At 45.6% G+C, this 14962-nt stretch overlaps 1 protein-coding gene and 1 long non-coding RNA gene across 2 annotated transcripts in view; one reads left to right on the top strand and one right to left on the bottom strand.

Moving 5' to 3' along the window:
• Positions 1–7264: 7264 nt before the first annotated feature.
• Positions 7265–8551, bottom strand: LOC109498267. The gene is made up of 2 exons (XR_002155004.3): positions 8414–8551; positions 7265–7433 (listed from the first exon to the last, which is right to left on the bottom strand). It is a non-coding gene; the product is annotated as an uncharacterized LOC109498267 (long non-coding RNA).
• STARD7 (StAR related lipid transfer domain containing 7) overlaps positions 8326–14962 on the top strand; it is a 27152-nt gene continuing 20515 nt past the window's right edge. Inside the window, exon 1 of the mRNA XM_003984286.5 lies at positions 8326–9164. Within this exon, the coding sequence (XP_003984335.4) occupies positions 8845–9164 (320 nt within the window). The 5' untranslated portion in view covers positions 8326–8844. The remainder of the gene's footprint in view (positions 9165–14962) is intronic.

Raw genomic sequence — 14962 nt, 5'->3', positions numbered from 1 at the left:
GTTTCCCAGATTTGGTTTGTTCCCTTCCTCTTAGAGAAGCAGGGGAAATTGATGAAGTGTGTAATCAAATAAAAAGAAAAGAAGGGACTTGCATGTGCTTACTCCATGCAAGGCATTTTCACCCCTAAGACCCGCCCCCCCCCCCCCCCCCAATCCTGAGACCTTCCACACCAGGGTCCCAAGGGTAGGAGCAATGGACACCTCCAGCCCGGTCCCTGTCTTCAGACCCTGAGCTCTCCTCTGCAGCTGCTGGTTAGCTGCAGAAGAGAAAGCTGCTTCTGAACCCCAGCCATGATGCGGAAAGGAATAGACTTCTTTAGAGCTAGGACTTGGAGAAGTTGCTGCCCTTCCTTTTGAAACCACAGGGAATGATTACTTACTTAACAAGGAGAGGCACGCGAGTGGAGACAGTTCCAGGAGTGTAACTTGTAGAAGGATCCTGCCTTTCGTGTCCACGCCTCACGTGGCCACCCATCTTCCCTTCGCTCAGCCGACACACTAGGCCAAATGTATATCACGGCAGAAGGGTTTAGGGCTCCCTTTGAGGAGCAGCCTGTTTAGGTGTTCTTTTTTTTTTTTTCCCCCTTTGGAAGAATACACATCTTTCCTGAAAGCTAGGATGTGCTCTGTCTCATTTCATTTCAGATCTTTACAAATGGCCCGTGTTGTATACGAGGCGCCCTTAGGCACCATGAGAAGAAACGAGATGACCAGTGGCCCCCGTCTCCAAGAATTGTGTATTCTTAGTTCAGGAGATGGTCTTGTTCACAAACAGGCAGTGAAGTAAGTGGTCTAATGGACAGTTGGGGAAAGTGCTGTCTCAAGAGGGGAGGCTGGTTATGACTTGAGCGATTACAAAAGGCTTCACGGAGGAGGGCAGCTTGAACCAGGCTCACCGTGAGAATTTGGAGATAGGGTGTGGGGAGTTGCCACCGAAGGAATGGCGAGCAGGAGCACAACTGGAGGCCCGGATGTAGTGAGAGAAGAGGTTAGAAAGGTGAGAGGCCCACTGAAGGCACTAAAAGCAGTGGGGAATCCTGGAAAGGTTTTGAGAAGAGACAGGAGGGATCCAGGTTTCTTGTAATGGCTGGTGACAGTGTGACGGAGGCCCAACTCCTGTTAAGTGTCAGAGCCTGAGGGTGTGGGAAATGGGAAGTGGTGTGGGGGCCTGGAAGCTTGCGGAAGGGGAAGAGAGCAATCTCATGGCATGGAGGCAGAGTCAGCAGTGTGGGCTTAGAAGGGCTCACACATGAGAAGATGCAGGATGTGAAGGGCAGCAAGGAGAGAACCTTGGAGAACAGAGGAAGAGGTGGTTGGGTCTTGGGGAAGAGCAGTTTTCTTAAAATAACTAGAGAATCTTCAGCTGACATCTCTCCCACAGATGTCTACACCATCAGCCACTAAACTCATAGGTCACAAGGTTCTGTGGGGAGATAAAGGAACTAAAAACTTTTTGGCCCTTGTTTCCAAATAGCCCGAAATCTTCTCCCCTGCATTTTTTTCTGGGAGTGGCATTTTAGTTACGTTTGGGAGGCACATGGAGGGGAGAAAATGACTCTTTGAATGGTGTACCTAAAGTGAAGGCACTCTATTAGGTGCCCACTTTGAGAATTAATGTAACAGTTCCTCACTTTGGGGAAAACGCTTGGCTTTGCTGCTGTGGGCAGGGGAAGTTTCCTCAGGAGAGATTTCAGCGGTTTCTTAAAGCTCAAGGATTTATGTTGGCCTGGTCTGCCCACTCAGCTGAGTGGGGGAAAAAAAAAACAAAACACAGTGAATGGTGAGGGGCTTTGTAACATGAGTTCAAGAAGACATAGAGGCCCCTCAGCCCTTTGGACAACCATGTCTCTGGAGAGTTTGGTGATGTAAAACTTCCAAAGAGACATCTGTGGTTCCATCTTACTTAAGGGCTTGGAAGGCTCTGAGAATGTGGCTGGAGTTACCGGGCCTGCAGGCAGCCCTGTTTGGAAGGTTCCAGTTCTCTTGGTCTCTGTAGCAAAAATGGCAGCTAGCCTTGTAAAGGACCTTCCCTTAATGGCGAGGTCTGACAAGACCCTGTAACTCGGTCCTCCACCTTGGTGTTACCTTCCTCTTGGGGTTCTCTCACCCAGATTTCTGGTGCCCCAACTATTGGCAGAGAGGTTCCTTGTGGAATAACACTGGGGTGGTGGGTGGGTTTCGTTTTCAAAAGGGAAGGCCGTCCCTTATTCATGCTTTCCCACCTGTTTGCTTCCTTGTGCTCTAGTAAGAGTGGTGAGAGAAATTTGTGCATATGTTCACTTGAACACACAGACTATTAGGTTGCACAGGCTTTATGTCTTGTTTTTTTACATTACTTAGTTAGGGGCAGGGAGGCTTGCTTTCTTATGCAATGTTCACTCACCAAATGAACATAGTGTGCTTTGTGAAGGATGCAAATATATGAATTCATACAATCCTCGTTCTTGAGGGCCTTCTAGTCCAGCTGTCAGGAAAGAGGAAATCTACAAGACCTGCAGAGACCTGACAAAAGCAGTTTGATGCCCCTTGAGACTAATGGTCTCGGAAGGCTTCATGAAGGAGAGACTTAATACAGGCATTGAAGAATGGGCAGGTTCTCATGAGAATAATGTAATCAATGGTGTGATGGTAAGAAAGGGACAGGCTTTTGGGGGGGGGGAGCAATGAGTCAGTGTTTTGAAGTGATAACCCACAGGAGGAGAGTAATAAGGTGGAGGGACCCAGCCCGTGAGGGCCTGGAAAGCAAAGGTTTTGTCAGAATACTTACAGCTCCAAGATACAGAACTCTTAACACAGAACTATCTTAATTAAATGGAATTTATTGGTTTGCATAACTGAAACAGTGACTTGGCGGGATCCAAGTACTCAAATGATGATGTCAAGACACTATTTCTCTCTCTCTCTCTCTCTCCGTTCTTCTCATGGGCTCAGGTAATTTCTCCCCAAAGGTGGTGAAGATGGTCAAAGCAGCCCTAGGCTGTTACTAATCTCTTGTTTAAGGACCGGGATGTCTCTTTTGTCGAAGGGATTTTGATCTGGTTCTGGAAGACTTGACCTGAAGTGCTTTGGCCTGGCAGCTCAAGCTGTATCCTTGATGACAAGAACACATGTTTTCCTGAATTGTTTTTAGGTTGTGAATTAGGGGAAACTGCCTGCTATGAAAAGATCTCACATACGGATGGATGAATAAGTGGATAAATATTGTAAATACTTTCCGTTCTAAATAATAGATGAATAGAGCTTTGGGTTACATACCATTTTGAAGCAAGGAGAAGGCAATTACTGCTGCCTCTTCGCCTGACCGTTGGAACCCAGGGTTTGCATCAGTCTTAGACAACTTACTTTCCAAGTACTGGGGAAAAGGGACCAAGGCATGGGCATCAAATCCTAATTAATTTAGAGTGGGCCCATTTGACTCTCTGGGGAGTGCCTGAGAAGTGATTTTTACAAATGCTGCTAAACCAATAAATTGGTGCTTCCTAACTGCCAGATCCCCAAACCGGGAGAGATTATGTCTAGTCTAGGACCTGGAGCCTGCATGAGGAACCTGCCACGAGGAGGGATGGGTCAGAGGGCAAGGGCATCTGCTAAGGGATACCAGAGAAAGACATCTGGAGAGGGGAGTATTCAGGGCCCCTAGCACTTTCTAGGCAAAGAGAGTCCATGAGCCGACTCCCAATACCAGTTCTCTGGACAGACAGACTCTATTGATCTTGAGGACAGAGTTGGGTTCCCTGGGCAGCAGACTGTGAGATAAAGATTAGCACGTGATGTGGTACTGGGGGTGTTCTCTGGTTCAACACCTATGGAGGAAGGGAAGGAAGCAGTCCTGGTCAGAGGGAGAAAGTGGGGTGCAAAGTCATCTCCACAAAGGCCTGACCCCACAGAGTTCTGAAGCTGGGATGATGGCCTTTTGAGTTGTCCTGAATTGGGGTGGGGGGGGACCAGGCCTTTATATGCTGGCTTCAGCAAGTCACTGGATGCATGCCCCAGAGAGGAAGGTGTTACCTTGGGCGAGGAAGCTCCATCACATGAGGGCAATTCCTAGAGGACTGATAACTGAGGGCTGTCAGCCAACAACACTCCAAGTACCTAGGAACAAGAAGCTCTTCAGTCATGAAGGTGGACCTGCAATGGCATATCATGGTGTCCGCTACTCCTTCTGTTTACTACTCAGATCCACTTCTTTGTATAAGTTTTGGGAGCAGCTTGATTTTTCTGCAGGAAGCTGATCGTTCATGGGATAAGCCACATTTCCCACAACAGCTGGTCTTGAGGCCCCAACTAGATAACATCATCTTCCTCTTCTATGCATTTTCGATGCTTCTCACCCTCAGGAAGCACTTATGCTGAGTGCCTAGTCACCGTGTTCTTTTCTGGCCATGGTTGCTGCACTTCTCTATTTACTCTCAACATTGAGCAATGGTGTAACAAAGACACAGCCAGCTGGACTGTCTGGGTGCTAACAAAGTACCTTCCTCTTTGCTCCCATTGTGTAACTGTAGCCCTGGCTCTTCCTGATAATCAGGGTCAATTACTGCTGCTAGGATGGTGACGCCTGCTCCTTGCCTGCTGGTCCCTTTAAGGAGCTCAAAGTGTCTGGTGGCACCTGAAGGTTAAAGTTCAATGGGATTTTTGTTATAGCCCCTGATGAAAATACTTCCATTTTGGGAACCAGGGCCTCAAAACCCTCAAAGTTCACAGGTGCAGTGAGAAATAGCCAATGGGCTCACTGGGCTTAATGGTACGTGAAGCCACTCCTACTTCCACCACTTGCTTCTGGACCTATCTGTTCTTATTGGGACATAGCACCATACTGACTGTTGACAGTGTACATGGTGTCATGGAAGGTGGTACCCTATCCTTAGTTGGTATCATCTCTGTGCTGGGACCTCAGCTATGCCTTTACAGTCCACTCCTTCTCTCTGTTCATGCTGGCATCTGGATGGTATAGAATGTGATAAGGCCAGTGGATCCCATGGTCACGTGCCACGGTCATGCCTCCTTTGCTGTGCAATGGGTCCTTTGGTCTGATGCACTGCTATATGGGATCCTATGTCAATAGGTCAGACATTCAGTAACACTCAAAAGATACTGGTGCTGGCTGAGACCCTGCAGGCAGAAAAAAGCAAACACCCAGAATGTAGCAATTTCAGTCAAAATAAATTGTTGCCTTTTCCAGGATGGAGAGTATCCAACGCAGTCAACTTGTCATCCAGCCTGGTTGCTCTCCTTGAGGAATATTGCCATTTGGGGGGCTCAGCATTGGATTAGTTGCTGGTAGTTTGGGCATTCAGCAGTGGCCTCAGCTTTTGTGAGTGGAGCCTATGTTCTTGGATCCATGTATTACTCCCATTCCTGCTCCATTCACATACCCATTGTGCTGGTATTGAGGTGGCTGATAGCATCTGGGGGCCATCGACTGGTAAGTTATTCTTCCTACTTGTTCTTTAGGGCCTCTTTCCGGGTAGATACTCTCTGCAGGGCATCTGTACACTTCTTGTCTACTCAGAGTCCACCTATATACTCCTCTCTCTCCCAGACCTTTTGTTTTTTTTTTAAGTTTATTTTTGACCGAGACAAAGACAGCATGAGCGGGGAGGGGCAGAGAGCAGAGACAGAGAATCCCAAGCAGGCTTCATGCTACCAGTGCAGGGCCCAATGCGGGGCTTGACTCACAAAACCGTGAGATCACGACCTGAACAAAAACCAAGAGTCGGACATGTAATCGACTGAGCCACCCAGGTACCCTTCTCCCAGACCTTCTTGTCTGCTTTTTTTTTCATGTGCACTTATTTTTGAGAGAGAGCAAGTGAGCGCATGTGTGTGTGTGGGGGGGGGGCAGGGTAGAGAAAGATGGCGACACAGAATCTGAAGCAGGCTCTAGACTCTGAGCTGTCAGCACGTAGCCTGATGCAGGGCTCAAACTCATGAGCTGTGAGATCATGATCGGATGCTCAGCTGACTGTGCCACCCAGGTGCCCCTTTTTGTCCAACTTTTCTTTCTCCTGCCAGGTCCTCAGGTCCCCAGTCAACCAGCCAAATCAACTGCCAGTGCTGTGAGTCCATATATATTTTAACTACTGCTACATTTCCACACAAAGTGAATGGCCAGGTGCACCACTGAGGATTTATCCTTTGGGAGAATTTTCCTGGCCACTGTCTTCCAGGATCACCTCAGGGTGGGGCTATAGTACAGACACAGTTCATTTTCTACTTGCATCCATGTACCATTCAGACCTATCAGCAAATTAAATTTTGCTTTTTTTCCTTGTTAGCTGATCAAAGGGACCTCACTTCCTATGTAACCATAGGTATGAGTTGAGGGCAGAGGCATTGGTGCAAAAACGGTAAGCGACATGAATGTCTAGGTCATCTGCTGGTAGAGCTTACTTGTGCCCCTGATCCTGTCCATACCCAATTCTGGATGTACTATTTCTGTCCTGCTATGAACCATTGCTGGGCCTATTTAACTTTATGTTTTAGTAGGTCTAAAGGGCAGAACCTAACTTACACAAGAAAAGCTCATGATGAAGAATTTGGGGCCAACAAAAGTATACAAAGGGAATAGTTTTTCAACTTGTTCTGGGGATACACAAGCAAAAAGTTTGTGGATAACGGATTGGAAGGGAGGTCAGGCTAGAGAATACTGTTAGGGCCTCAACAGAAAAGTAGAAGAGAGAATGGTGTAGAAGAAATTGATCTATAAAATTCTAAAGTGGAAGAATTGGTAAGTTGGTACAGAAATGGAGACAGCAAGCATATTTATGCCATCCTTTTAAAAAACAAAATCACAGCTGTGAAAGGAAGGAGAGAGGTGGTCTCTGAAAAGAGGATGAGTTAAAGGTCTCTTTTTCTCAAAGCTTTTTTGAAGATGGACTTATGTTTATGTACTGAAGGAAGAAGCAGTAGCGATAGAGAACAATGGCTAGATTTGAGGGTTAGAGGGGCTCAGCTGAAGTTCTTGAGAACTCATTTTGATAAACAAAACAAAAACAGAAAAGAAAAAAAAAAAAAAAACCAAAAAAGCAGAAGTGCTAAGCTTTTAATCAAGGGAGCAAGACAGTAGGAGAGTTCAACCTCTCTCCACACAGCCCCCTCCTGGCCATCACTGGGAAAATCCTGACTCAAAGTTTCAAATACTATTTTCTGTTATATACCCATTTCTCCTTACCTGCTTTCTGGGGAAAATAAATATCAATAACCAATCCCCGGAGTAAAAACAGACAGTCTGGATAGGATAGATCTAAACTTCAGCTTCCAGTAAAGTTTGATTTTTTTTCTCTTTTTAGAGAAACATTTTTTATTAATCTCTACAACGGTTCAAATAGCTCCCCTAAGAGTAAAATTTCTAAATGCATTGTCTTGGAATGAGCACAACCCCTTTTGTAGCAAGACGTCCTTTTACATATTTTTTCTCGTCCCTAAGGTACCTGTAAGAAAAAAAAAAGGAAATTTAGTGTAAGGTTTTCCTACTGGACATCCAACAGTTGTATTAATGAGATGGGTACAGATTAGTAATTTGATGGCTTTCGAGATCGTTTAGCCAGGGTGTTCACGGGTGGTGCAAAGTAGGTTTTAGGAGACCTGTTTACCTTCTCACGCTAACATCTTTGAGTCAAAGAGAGTGGGGCAGCTACTACGCGAACTAGGGCATCTGCTGCCCTTTTACCAAAAGGTTTTTCAATTTCCAGACTGTGACAGGCCACCTGCCCACGTAGCTCTCTGGAAAGTGTCCTAGGCTCTAAGGATGCCACATCGGCCCACTCTAGCGACGTGGGGTTCAGAGAGAAGATGAGTGCTACGACTCCGACCCTCGGAGACCATCCCAGTACCTTTGGTTATTAAAAGCGCTTCCGGGAGAGGCCAGCCGGAGAGATCGGAGAGATCGAAGAAGGTATTGATGGCAGCTGCTTCTAGGCCTCAGCAAGGTCTCCATTCACCAAAGGCGTCTACACCGTCCCGCCCTCTCCCCACCCGAACCTGGACACCCCCAGCGTCCCGCAGAGGCAATACCAAGACCCCATTCCACCCAAGATTCAAAGTAGTGAAACAGGAGACGCTCTCCCGCCTCTCACACCAATTGAGCACTGCGCAGGACTCTAACTGACACCTGGTCGCGCCCCCCCGCGGGGTGGGGTCTTTTGGTCGGAATATGGCGGCGGCGGCGGCGGGGTCTACGGGTCACTCTCCGAGGCGCCCTTGACTGGCTCTCTGCCGCGCCACCTACCTTGCTAGCTAGGGGCCCGGCGCGCTACACGAAGGGGCGGGAAGGAGCGCTGACGAGCACTGGGCAGCGCCAATCAGCACCGACGAGTCCGGACCGCGCCCAATCAGGAGCCGGGTGGCCACGAAGGGGGTAGGTTGCAGGCGAGCAGCGCATGTGGCGGACGCCGAACGCCCGGGACCTCACCTGCTGCTGCGACTGAGCCGCCCACCTCGCTGCTTCCCGAGCGCTGCACATCAGGGCCCCGGTGCCGGCTTGAGGACGCCAAGGAAGCAGGGAGCCAACAACGCTGATCGGCTGTTGGCCTGCCGCGTTCGCGGCCTGAGCCCAGGAAGGCCTCTTGCAGAGGTTGCGGGGCCACCCCCACGACTGTGCCATGACCGACTCTCTCCGCAAAGGGGACTCTTCCTCAACGTTTACTGCAGAGAGAGATGAAAAGCCTGTTAGACCGTGAGACGAGTTCGGGGCCGACCGACTAGGGGCACTCGCGGCAGGCCGCCCGCGCCTTCCCGGACCCGTTCTTTTTGCCCTGAGAGGGAGGCCTAGTTCGCCTCCGGGCGCGCAGCGGGCGCCGAGGGGTGGGGCAAGAGGGTCTGGGCGGGGCGCGCGTCGGCGGCATGTTCCTGCGGAGGCCGCGGGCCCTGGCCGCCTGGCTAGCGGGCGCGGCGGCGGCGGGACGCGCGGGGGCGCGGGGCGGGGGCCTGCTAGCCCTGCTGGCCAATCAGTGCCGCTTCGTGACGGGCCTGCGTGTGCGGCGCGCGCAGCAGATCGCGCAGCTGTACGGCCGCCTCTACTCGGAGACCTCGCGCCGCGTCCTTCTCGGCCGCCTCTGGCGCCGGCTGCGCGGCCGCCCTGGCCATGCCTCTGCCTTGATGGCGGCGCTCGCTGGCGCGTTCGTGTGGGACGAGGAGAGGATCCAGGAGGAGGAGTTGCAGAGGTGAGTCCGGAGACGAGGTCGTTCGGTCCGGTTCGCTGGCGCGGGTCAGATTGGGAGATCGGCACGTCGATCCTCGGGGCCTGCCTTTTCGGTCAGTGTGTCCGGTTTACCCGGTGGTACTTGAAGTGACGATGCAGTAACTCGATCCTGTTTTAGCACACCATGTTTTTTTTTATTGTCTTTCTGTGCTAATTTCATTTGTCTGGCTAGAAAAAACGAAATGCAGATTGGTGTAGGTGGGAAGACTTTGAATAGGGAGCATCACGCCGAAGAAATAACGTTGTAAAAAACAAATTAGGTCTTGAAGGCATGTAACCCATTGGTTCACGTAATCTTTAATTCTTCCAAAAAGGTGCAAATTCAATGCAGGTTTCAAATTTGACCTGAGTATATGTAATTTACAAAATTACTGCATTCCAAATGGGTTTTCGTGAGAAATGCCAGGAGAGCTCTTTTGCTGCTGTGACAGAATTATGAGGCTGGAAAGGCTTTTGGCTTCTTAAACCAGTAGCCCAGCCATTTTAACCTGCAAAAATTAGGTCAGTTTTTTGCTGCTTTAACTACAACTTAGGGAATAGTGTTTCATTAGGCTCTGAAGTTATGCTGTCATCATCATCAAAATTTCTAGGTGAAAAATGCAGTACTATTGGTTGAATTTGATAATCTGTGGTTCTGAATCTTAATCCTTATAGTTTTCAACTAATCTCATGGGGAAGCCTTGATTTAGCTCTTGATTTACAGTATCTTTGTATTTTCCTTTTCTTAGTAAACTTTTTTTTTAAGTTTATTTATTTTGAGAGAGAGCATAAGTGGGAGAGGAACAGAGAAAAAGGGAGAGAGAGGGAGAGAATCCCAAGCAGGATCCGAAGTGTCAGCGCAGAGCCCACAACCGGGAGATAATGACCTGAGCCCAAATCAGAGTCCAGATGCTTAACCAACTGACCCACGCAGGCGCCCCTCTGTATTTTCCTTTTAACAGATATCCCCTCTCTCCCTCCACCCCCTAAATTTTTGTTTCCCTGTAAACCTTTACAAAATTAGGTGGTTGGCCCTAGGCTATGGTTTTTGATCCCTGCATTACTATGACATACATATAGAAAACTTACTAGTTACTAAATATCCACCTTGAGGATATAAATGCAATTGAAAATCTTAATCTTATTCACAAAAATGTTAAGATACCAAAGCATGATAGGTTGCTTGCCTAGTTTCTGTTAGTATTCTTGTGCAACTTCTCAGTCTCAGGTATGGGAAATAAAATGACTTATGGGAGGAAAACCTTTGTATTGAGAAATTATCAATTAACTGTTTGAATTTTCGTTTTCTTTTTGATGATGAAATACCCATGTTCCCCAGTAGTCAAGTTTGAGAGGAAAATTCCCAGTTGGATCTATTTAGGAAAAACAAGAAAACCAGAAAAGGGCTACCTGGTGCAAAAGAGAGGGAGATGTTTTGGGATGGGCATTGAATAGCATTGGGGGCCTGGGTGGTAGATGACGTTCTTTGGCTTATTTCATGTGTTTTTATGGACAGTCTGTCCTGGAGCCTTTGTTTAGTAGGCCTCCCATTAGCAGGAGCTAGAGAGGAAAACAAGATAAAAAATGCATGTGGTAAACATTTGAGTCCGTAGTCACTACCCACTGTAGCAGAAAGAGACCAGTTGATGGCCAGGCCCTGTATTCGTACCATTTCCCTTCTCTTTGAGCTGTCTGTGAAACCCGGGGGCATTTGAAACACTCTTGGTTCTAATCCAGCTCCTGAAGAGGTATTGCCCTCTGTTAACCCACTCGCGAGTTTCATAAGCTTAGATGAAGGCCAGTCAGAACACTTAAGGTCCTTTCTGATTCTCCAGAGTTGTTCTAGTAAAGACCTTCGTTTAACAATTTGTTTTCTAGTTCATGCTTGAATTCAGTCATATACCTAAAATTTGATGAAGGTGTCCATTTTGAGAACTAAAAAAAAAACCGTTTGTTACCTTGCTAGGGAGACGAATAGTAACGCTGTTCAACTATATGCCGATTGTACGGTGGTTCTATAGGTTTCTTATGTTTCTAATATCTTGTCATATATTTTATTTAATAAAATATTCTGGGTTCAGGTGAACATTTTTTGTTTGTCGTTTAAGTATTTTATTTGCTTTAAAGGAGGCACTGCTGAGGTTCTTATAGCTAGTTTGGAACATCTTAGATTTTGTTTGTGCTAGTGAAATGATTTTGGGTGGCTTCCATAATGGAGCGCGGTTGAATGTGCCTCAGGACAAGTGCATTTTTTTCATTGTTAATGGAAGAAGAGCATGATTGTCCCATGGCCCCTAAATCACAGCATTTGGTTTTTCTGTGCTGTTTTTGTACCAACTTGTGCTGGTACTCTTTGAATGTATGCTTTAAACATGGCGTGTGTTTTTTCTTATGTTACTTGAGTCTCCGTTCAGAATGAAAAGGAATAACCTGGCTTTCAATTCTTCTATGCTTGAGAACATCTTAACAAATAGAATCTCATTTATTTAGCAACAGCAAGAAAATTTGAGAAATGGAGTAACGTGTACAAAGTGACTCTGGCACACTGATGGGCACCAGGTGTAGAAATCAGGTCTTTTAATGCTTGGCCTAGTATTCTTACCCAGTGGCTTCAATTAAACAAATCAAACAAAATAACTTTCAATCGTTGTTTTTGGTACTAGCTGGCATTCTGTGAGCCCAGGACAGATCTTATGGAAAAATACAGTAGTAATTTTTTATTGCTTTGGAACATTAAAAAAAAAATTACAAGAACAAAAGGAGGAAGGAAGTTAAGAAATATGAAAGGCTAGGGGAAAATGTTCTATTAACTCCTCCTCCTGTTAAAAAAGTTACAGCCCATTGCTCCAGAAATTTGAGTAAATAAGTGCCAGTAAAATTTCATAAAGAAATTGTTTAGTTTCCCGCTTTTATCTCAGGGCATTTAGAATAATTGTAACTTCTGTTACATTGTTTTGTGTATTATTAATTAGATAAATGACCAACGAAAGGTCCTTCATCTTTTTTGCCACTGTCACTTGAAGATTTTTTGCTGGCATACCCTTCTTAGATCATCAGAACTACATTAAACCTGACTTGAAATTTTTTACATTGTCTTCATTATTTTACCGTTAACCAGTTGGCCCAGAATTGCAGTGAGCTAGCTGATGTTTTGTTATTTGTAGATGTGTTGTCTCGTAACAGTTGTACTTGAAAGTTTCTGACTTTGACCGTAATTTGTAATTTAAGGAAGGGATTATGTGAATTGAGGCAGTTGTTTTACTGAAATTACTGATTTCGGGATGGCTAATTTCGGGATGGCTTTATTTGAATCATTTTGGGCCCTTATATCAAACCCTATACTGGGGCAGGACTTAACATGGCCAAACCTGGTTGTACTTATTACTCTGTTTTAATAGTTTTATGTCTTCATTTTCTTTCTATACCTCTCACTCCATATTGAAATGACTTTAGTTTTGGAGAAAGGTAAGCATTGGCTGTCTTTTTCTTAATCCTTTTACTAATCTGCTGGTTCTGTTACTATTTTGGGAATAATCTCTTTTGTCCTTTCTTCTTATTACCTGTTTAAGTCTCTTAGATAACAAGGTTTAGGCACTCACCCTGTCCAAACAGGATTTGGCACAGCAGGCTAAAGAGATGTATGGCGAGAGGTTTTCCTTCCTCCACATACAGGATAGTGACTGACTTTGAACACCTGTGTGCTGCTAATGATGTCTGTCATGTCAGCATTTAGAAGTTGAGACCCTTCAGGGGCGCCTAGGTGTCTCAGTCCGTTAAGCGACTGACTTTGGCTCAGATCACGATCTCACAGTTTGTGGGTTTGGGCCCCACATCGAGCTCTGGCTCAGAGCCTGTAGCCTGCTTCTGATTCTGTGTCTTCCTCTCTCTCTGCCCTTCCCTCTGCTTGCAGTCTGCCTCTCTCTCTCAAAAATAAATAAACATTAAAAAAAAAAAAAAAGAAGAAGTTGAGACCCTTCACATATTGTTGAATCTGTGGACAAGAATCATTTGCATTTTCATGTCGCAGTCTTGTGCCAGCATTCAGATTGTGCTATTTCAAGTATGAATGTCAGGCCTTCACAAGACATTTCTCTCCCCCTCTGGGGACTTGGTCTCATAATTTTAATCAAGGTCACCTAGTGGCCTTTAATTATATACGAGAGGTTGATAAAGCAATGGGTCAGAAGCTCTGTACCACCTTAGAAGGCCATTAAAAGTATTGCCTATAGTCATATAATTTTCTTAAAACCTTACTATGTAATTTGATGAGCCTCTGATGAAGTTTTAATAAGACATTCCTCCCCTTCTTCATTATGTGATAAGAATGACATTCAAGGGTGGTGCTTAATTTTTACTGAAGAATGCTTTACTAGTCCTGAAAAGTGTCATAATTGGTGCTGTGTGATGCCTGAATTGTTCTCTGAGCCAGTCTGGTTCTGGTTTTGCTTTTGCTTTTTTCTCTGAAAGATCTTACTGTATAAAGTTCCTTTCCTATTTCTATATGTGTTTGTAGTGGTAGCAGTGAATCCTGTTTTGCAATTTTTAATTCAAATTAAAACTTTTTAAATGGGGCGCCTGGGTGGCGCAGTCGGTTAAGCGTCCGACTTCAGCCAGGTCACGATCTCGCGGTCCGTGAGTTTGAGCCCCGCGTCAGGCTCTGGGCTGATGGCTCAGAGCCTGGAGCCTGTTTCCAATTCTGTGTCTCCCTCTCTCTCTGCCCCTCCCCCGTTCATGCTCTGTCTCTCTCTGTCCCAAAAATAAATAAACGTTGAAAAAAAAATGGTTAAACTTTTTTCATCAGAACATCAGTATAAATTGTACTGGCTAGGGTTCTTGGTTGCAAACAGAGGTGATATTGGTTAACTTAAGCCAAAGGGATTAACCAGAAAGATGTTAGGTCACTCAGGGCATTGACAAGAAGACCAGAGTACAGGTTGGCCAAGAGAACAGCCAAGACTTGCCATAGGAATAATCAATCTCCTTAGGGTACTAGTGCTGATTTTGTTTCCCCTAGGTTGGTTGCACTGCTGGACTCTCAACTCCTTCAAGATCACTGAGAATAATCTCCAAAAGATCCCATGCCTTGTATTATTTCCTCAAGATTCACATCCTCTACCAGAAGTCTCTAATTAACCTCCTTTAAGTTAGGTGCTGTACTCCAACTGCTAGGGCTTGAAAGAGGGCTATATCCCACCTATTTTGGGATTCTCATCGAAGCCCAAAGTTTAAAATCCAGAGAAATGGAATTTTAGAGCTAATAGAAACCTTCAAGAAATAATGTCCTAACATTACAGGTAGAAAAAGGGAGGGATTTACAGGTAAAATGACTTGGCATAAGATCACATAGTTGGCAGAGTGAGGACTGGAACACAGGTGTTTACAGTCACCATCACTTTGGGTTGCTCTCAACTTTTAATCTTGGGCCACTAGTATAACTTTGAATTTTTGGCTTTTAAAGTAATGTGTTAATATAATCTTTTAATAAGAATTTGAATCATTGAGGCCTGCTTTCATATATACTCCATTTATTCAGTAAACATTGGAGTGTTTGATGTTTACTAGGTACTTCTAGATGCTGGGAATACAGACATGAAAGACTGATTTGGGGACATTAGGGAATTCATAGTTTAGTAAAGAGGAGGCATGTATAAAGATAGATTAATTATAATATGATATATGGCTGTAGAGGAATAAAAGTAAAAGAATATGGTTACTCTGCCGGGAAGTTGACCTTGAACTGTGTGTTTTTTTGAAGGTTGAAGAAGAGTGGGCATTTCAGAC

The sequence above is a fragment of the Felis catus genome, chromosome A3 (genome assembly GCF_018350175.1).
Source record: "Felis catus isolate Fca126 chromosome A3, F.catus_Fca126_mat1.0, whole genome shotgun sequence".
In the NCBI taxonomy this organism is placed as follows: Eukaryota; Metazoa; Chordata; class Mammalia; order Carnivora; family Felidae; genus Felis; species Felis catus.
The sequence above is the reverse complement of the archived record's forward strand: the minus strand, read 5'-3'. Positions and strand labels throughout refer to the sequence as shown.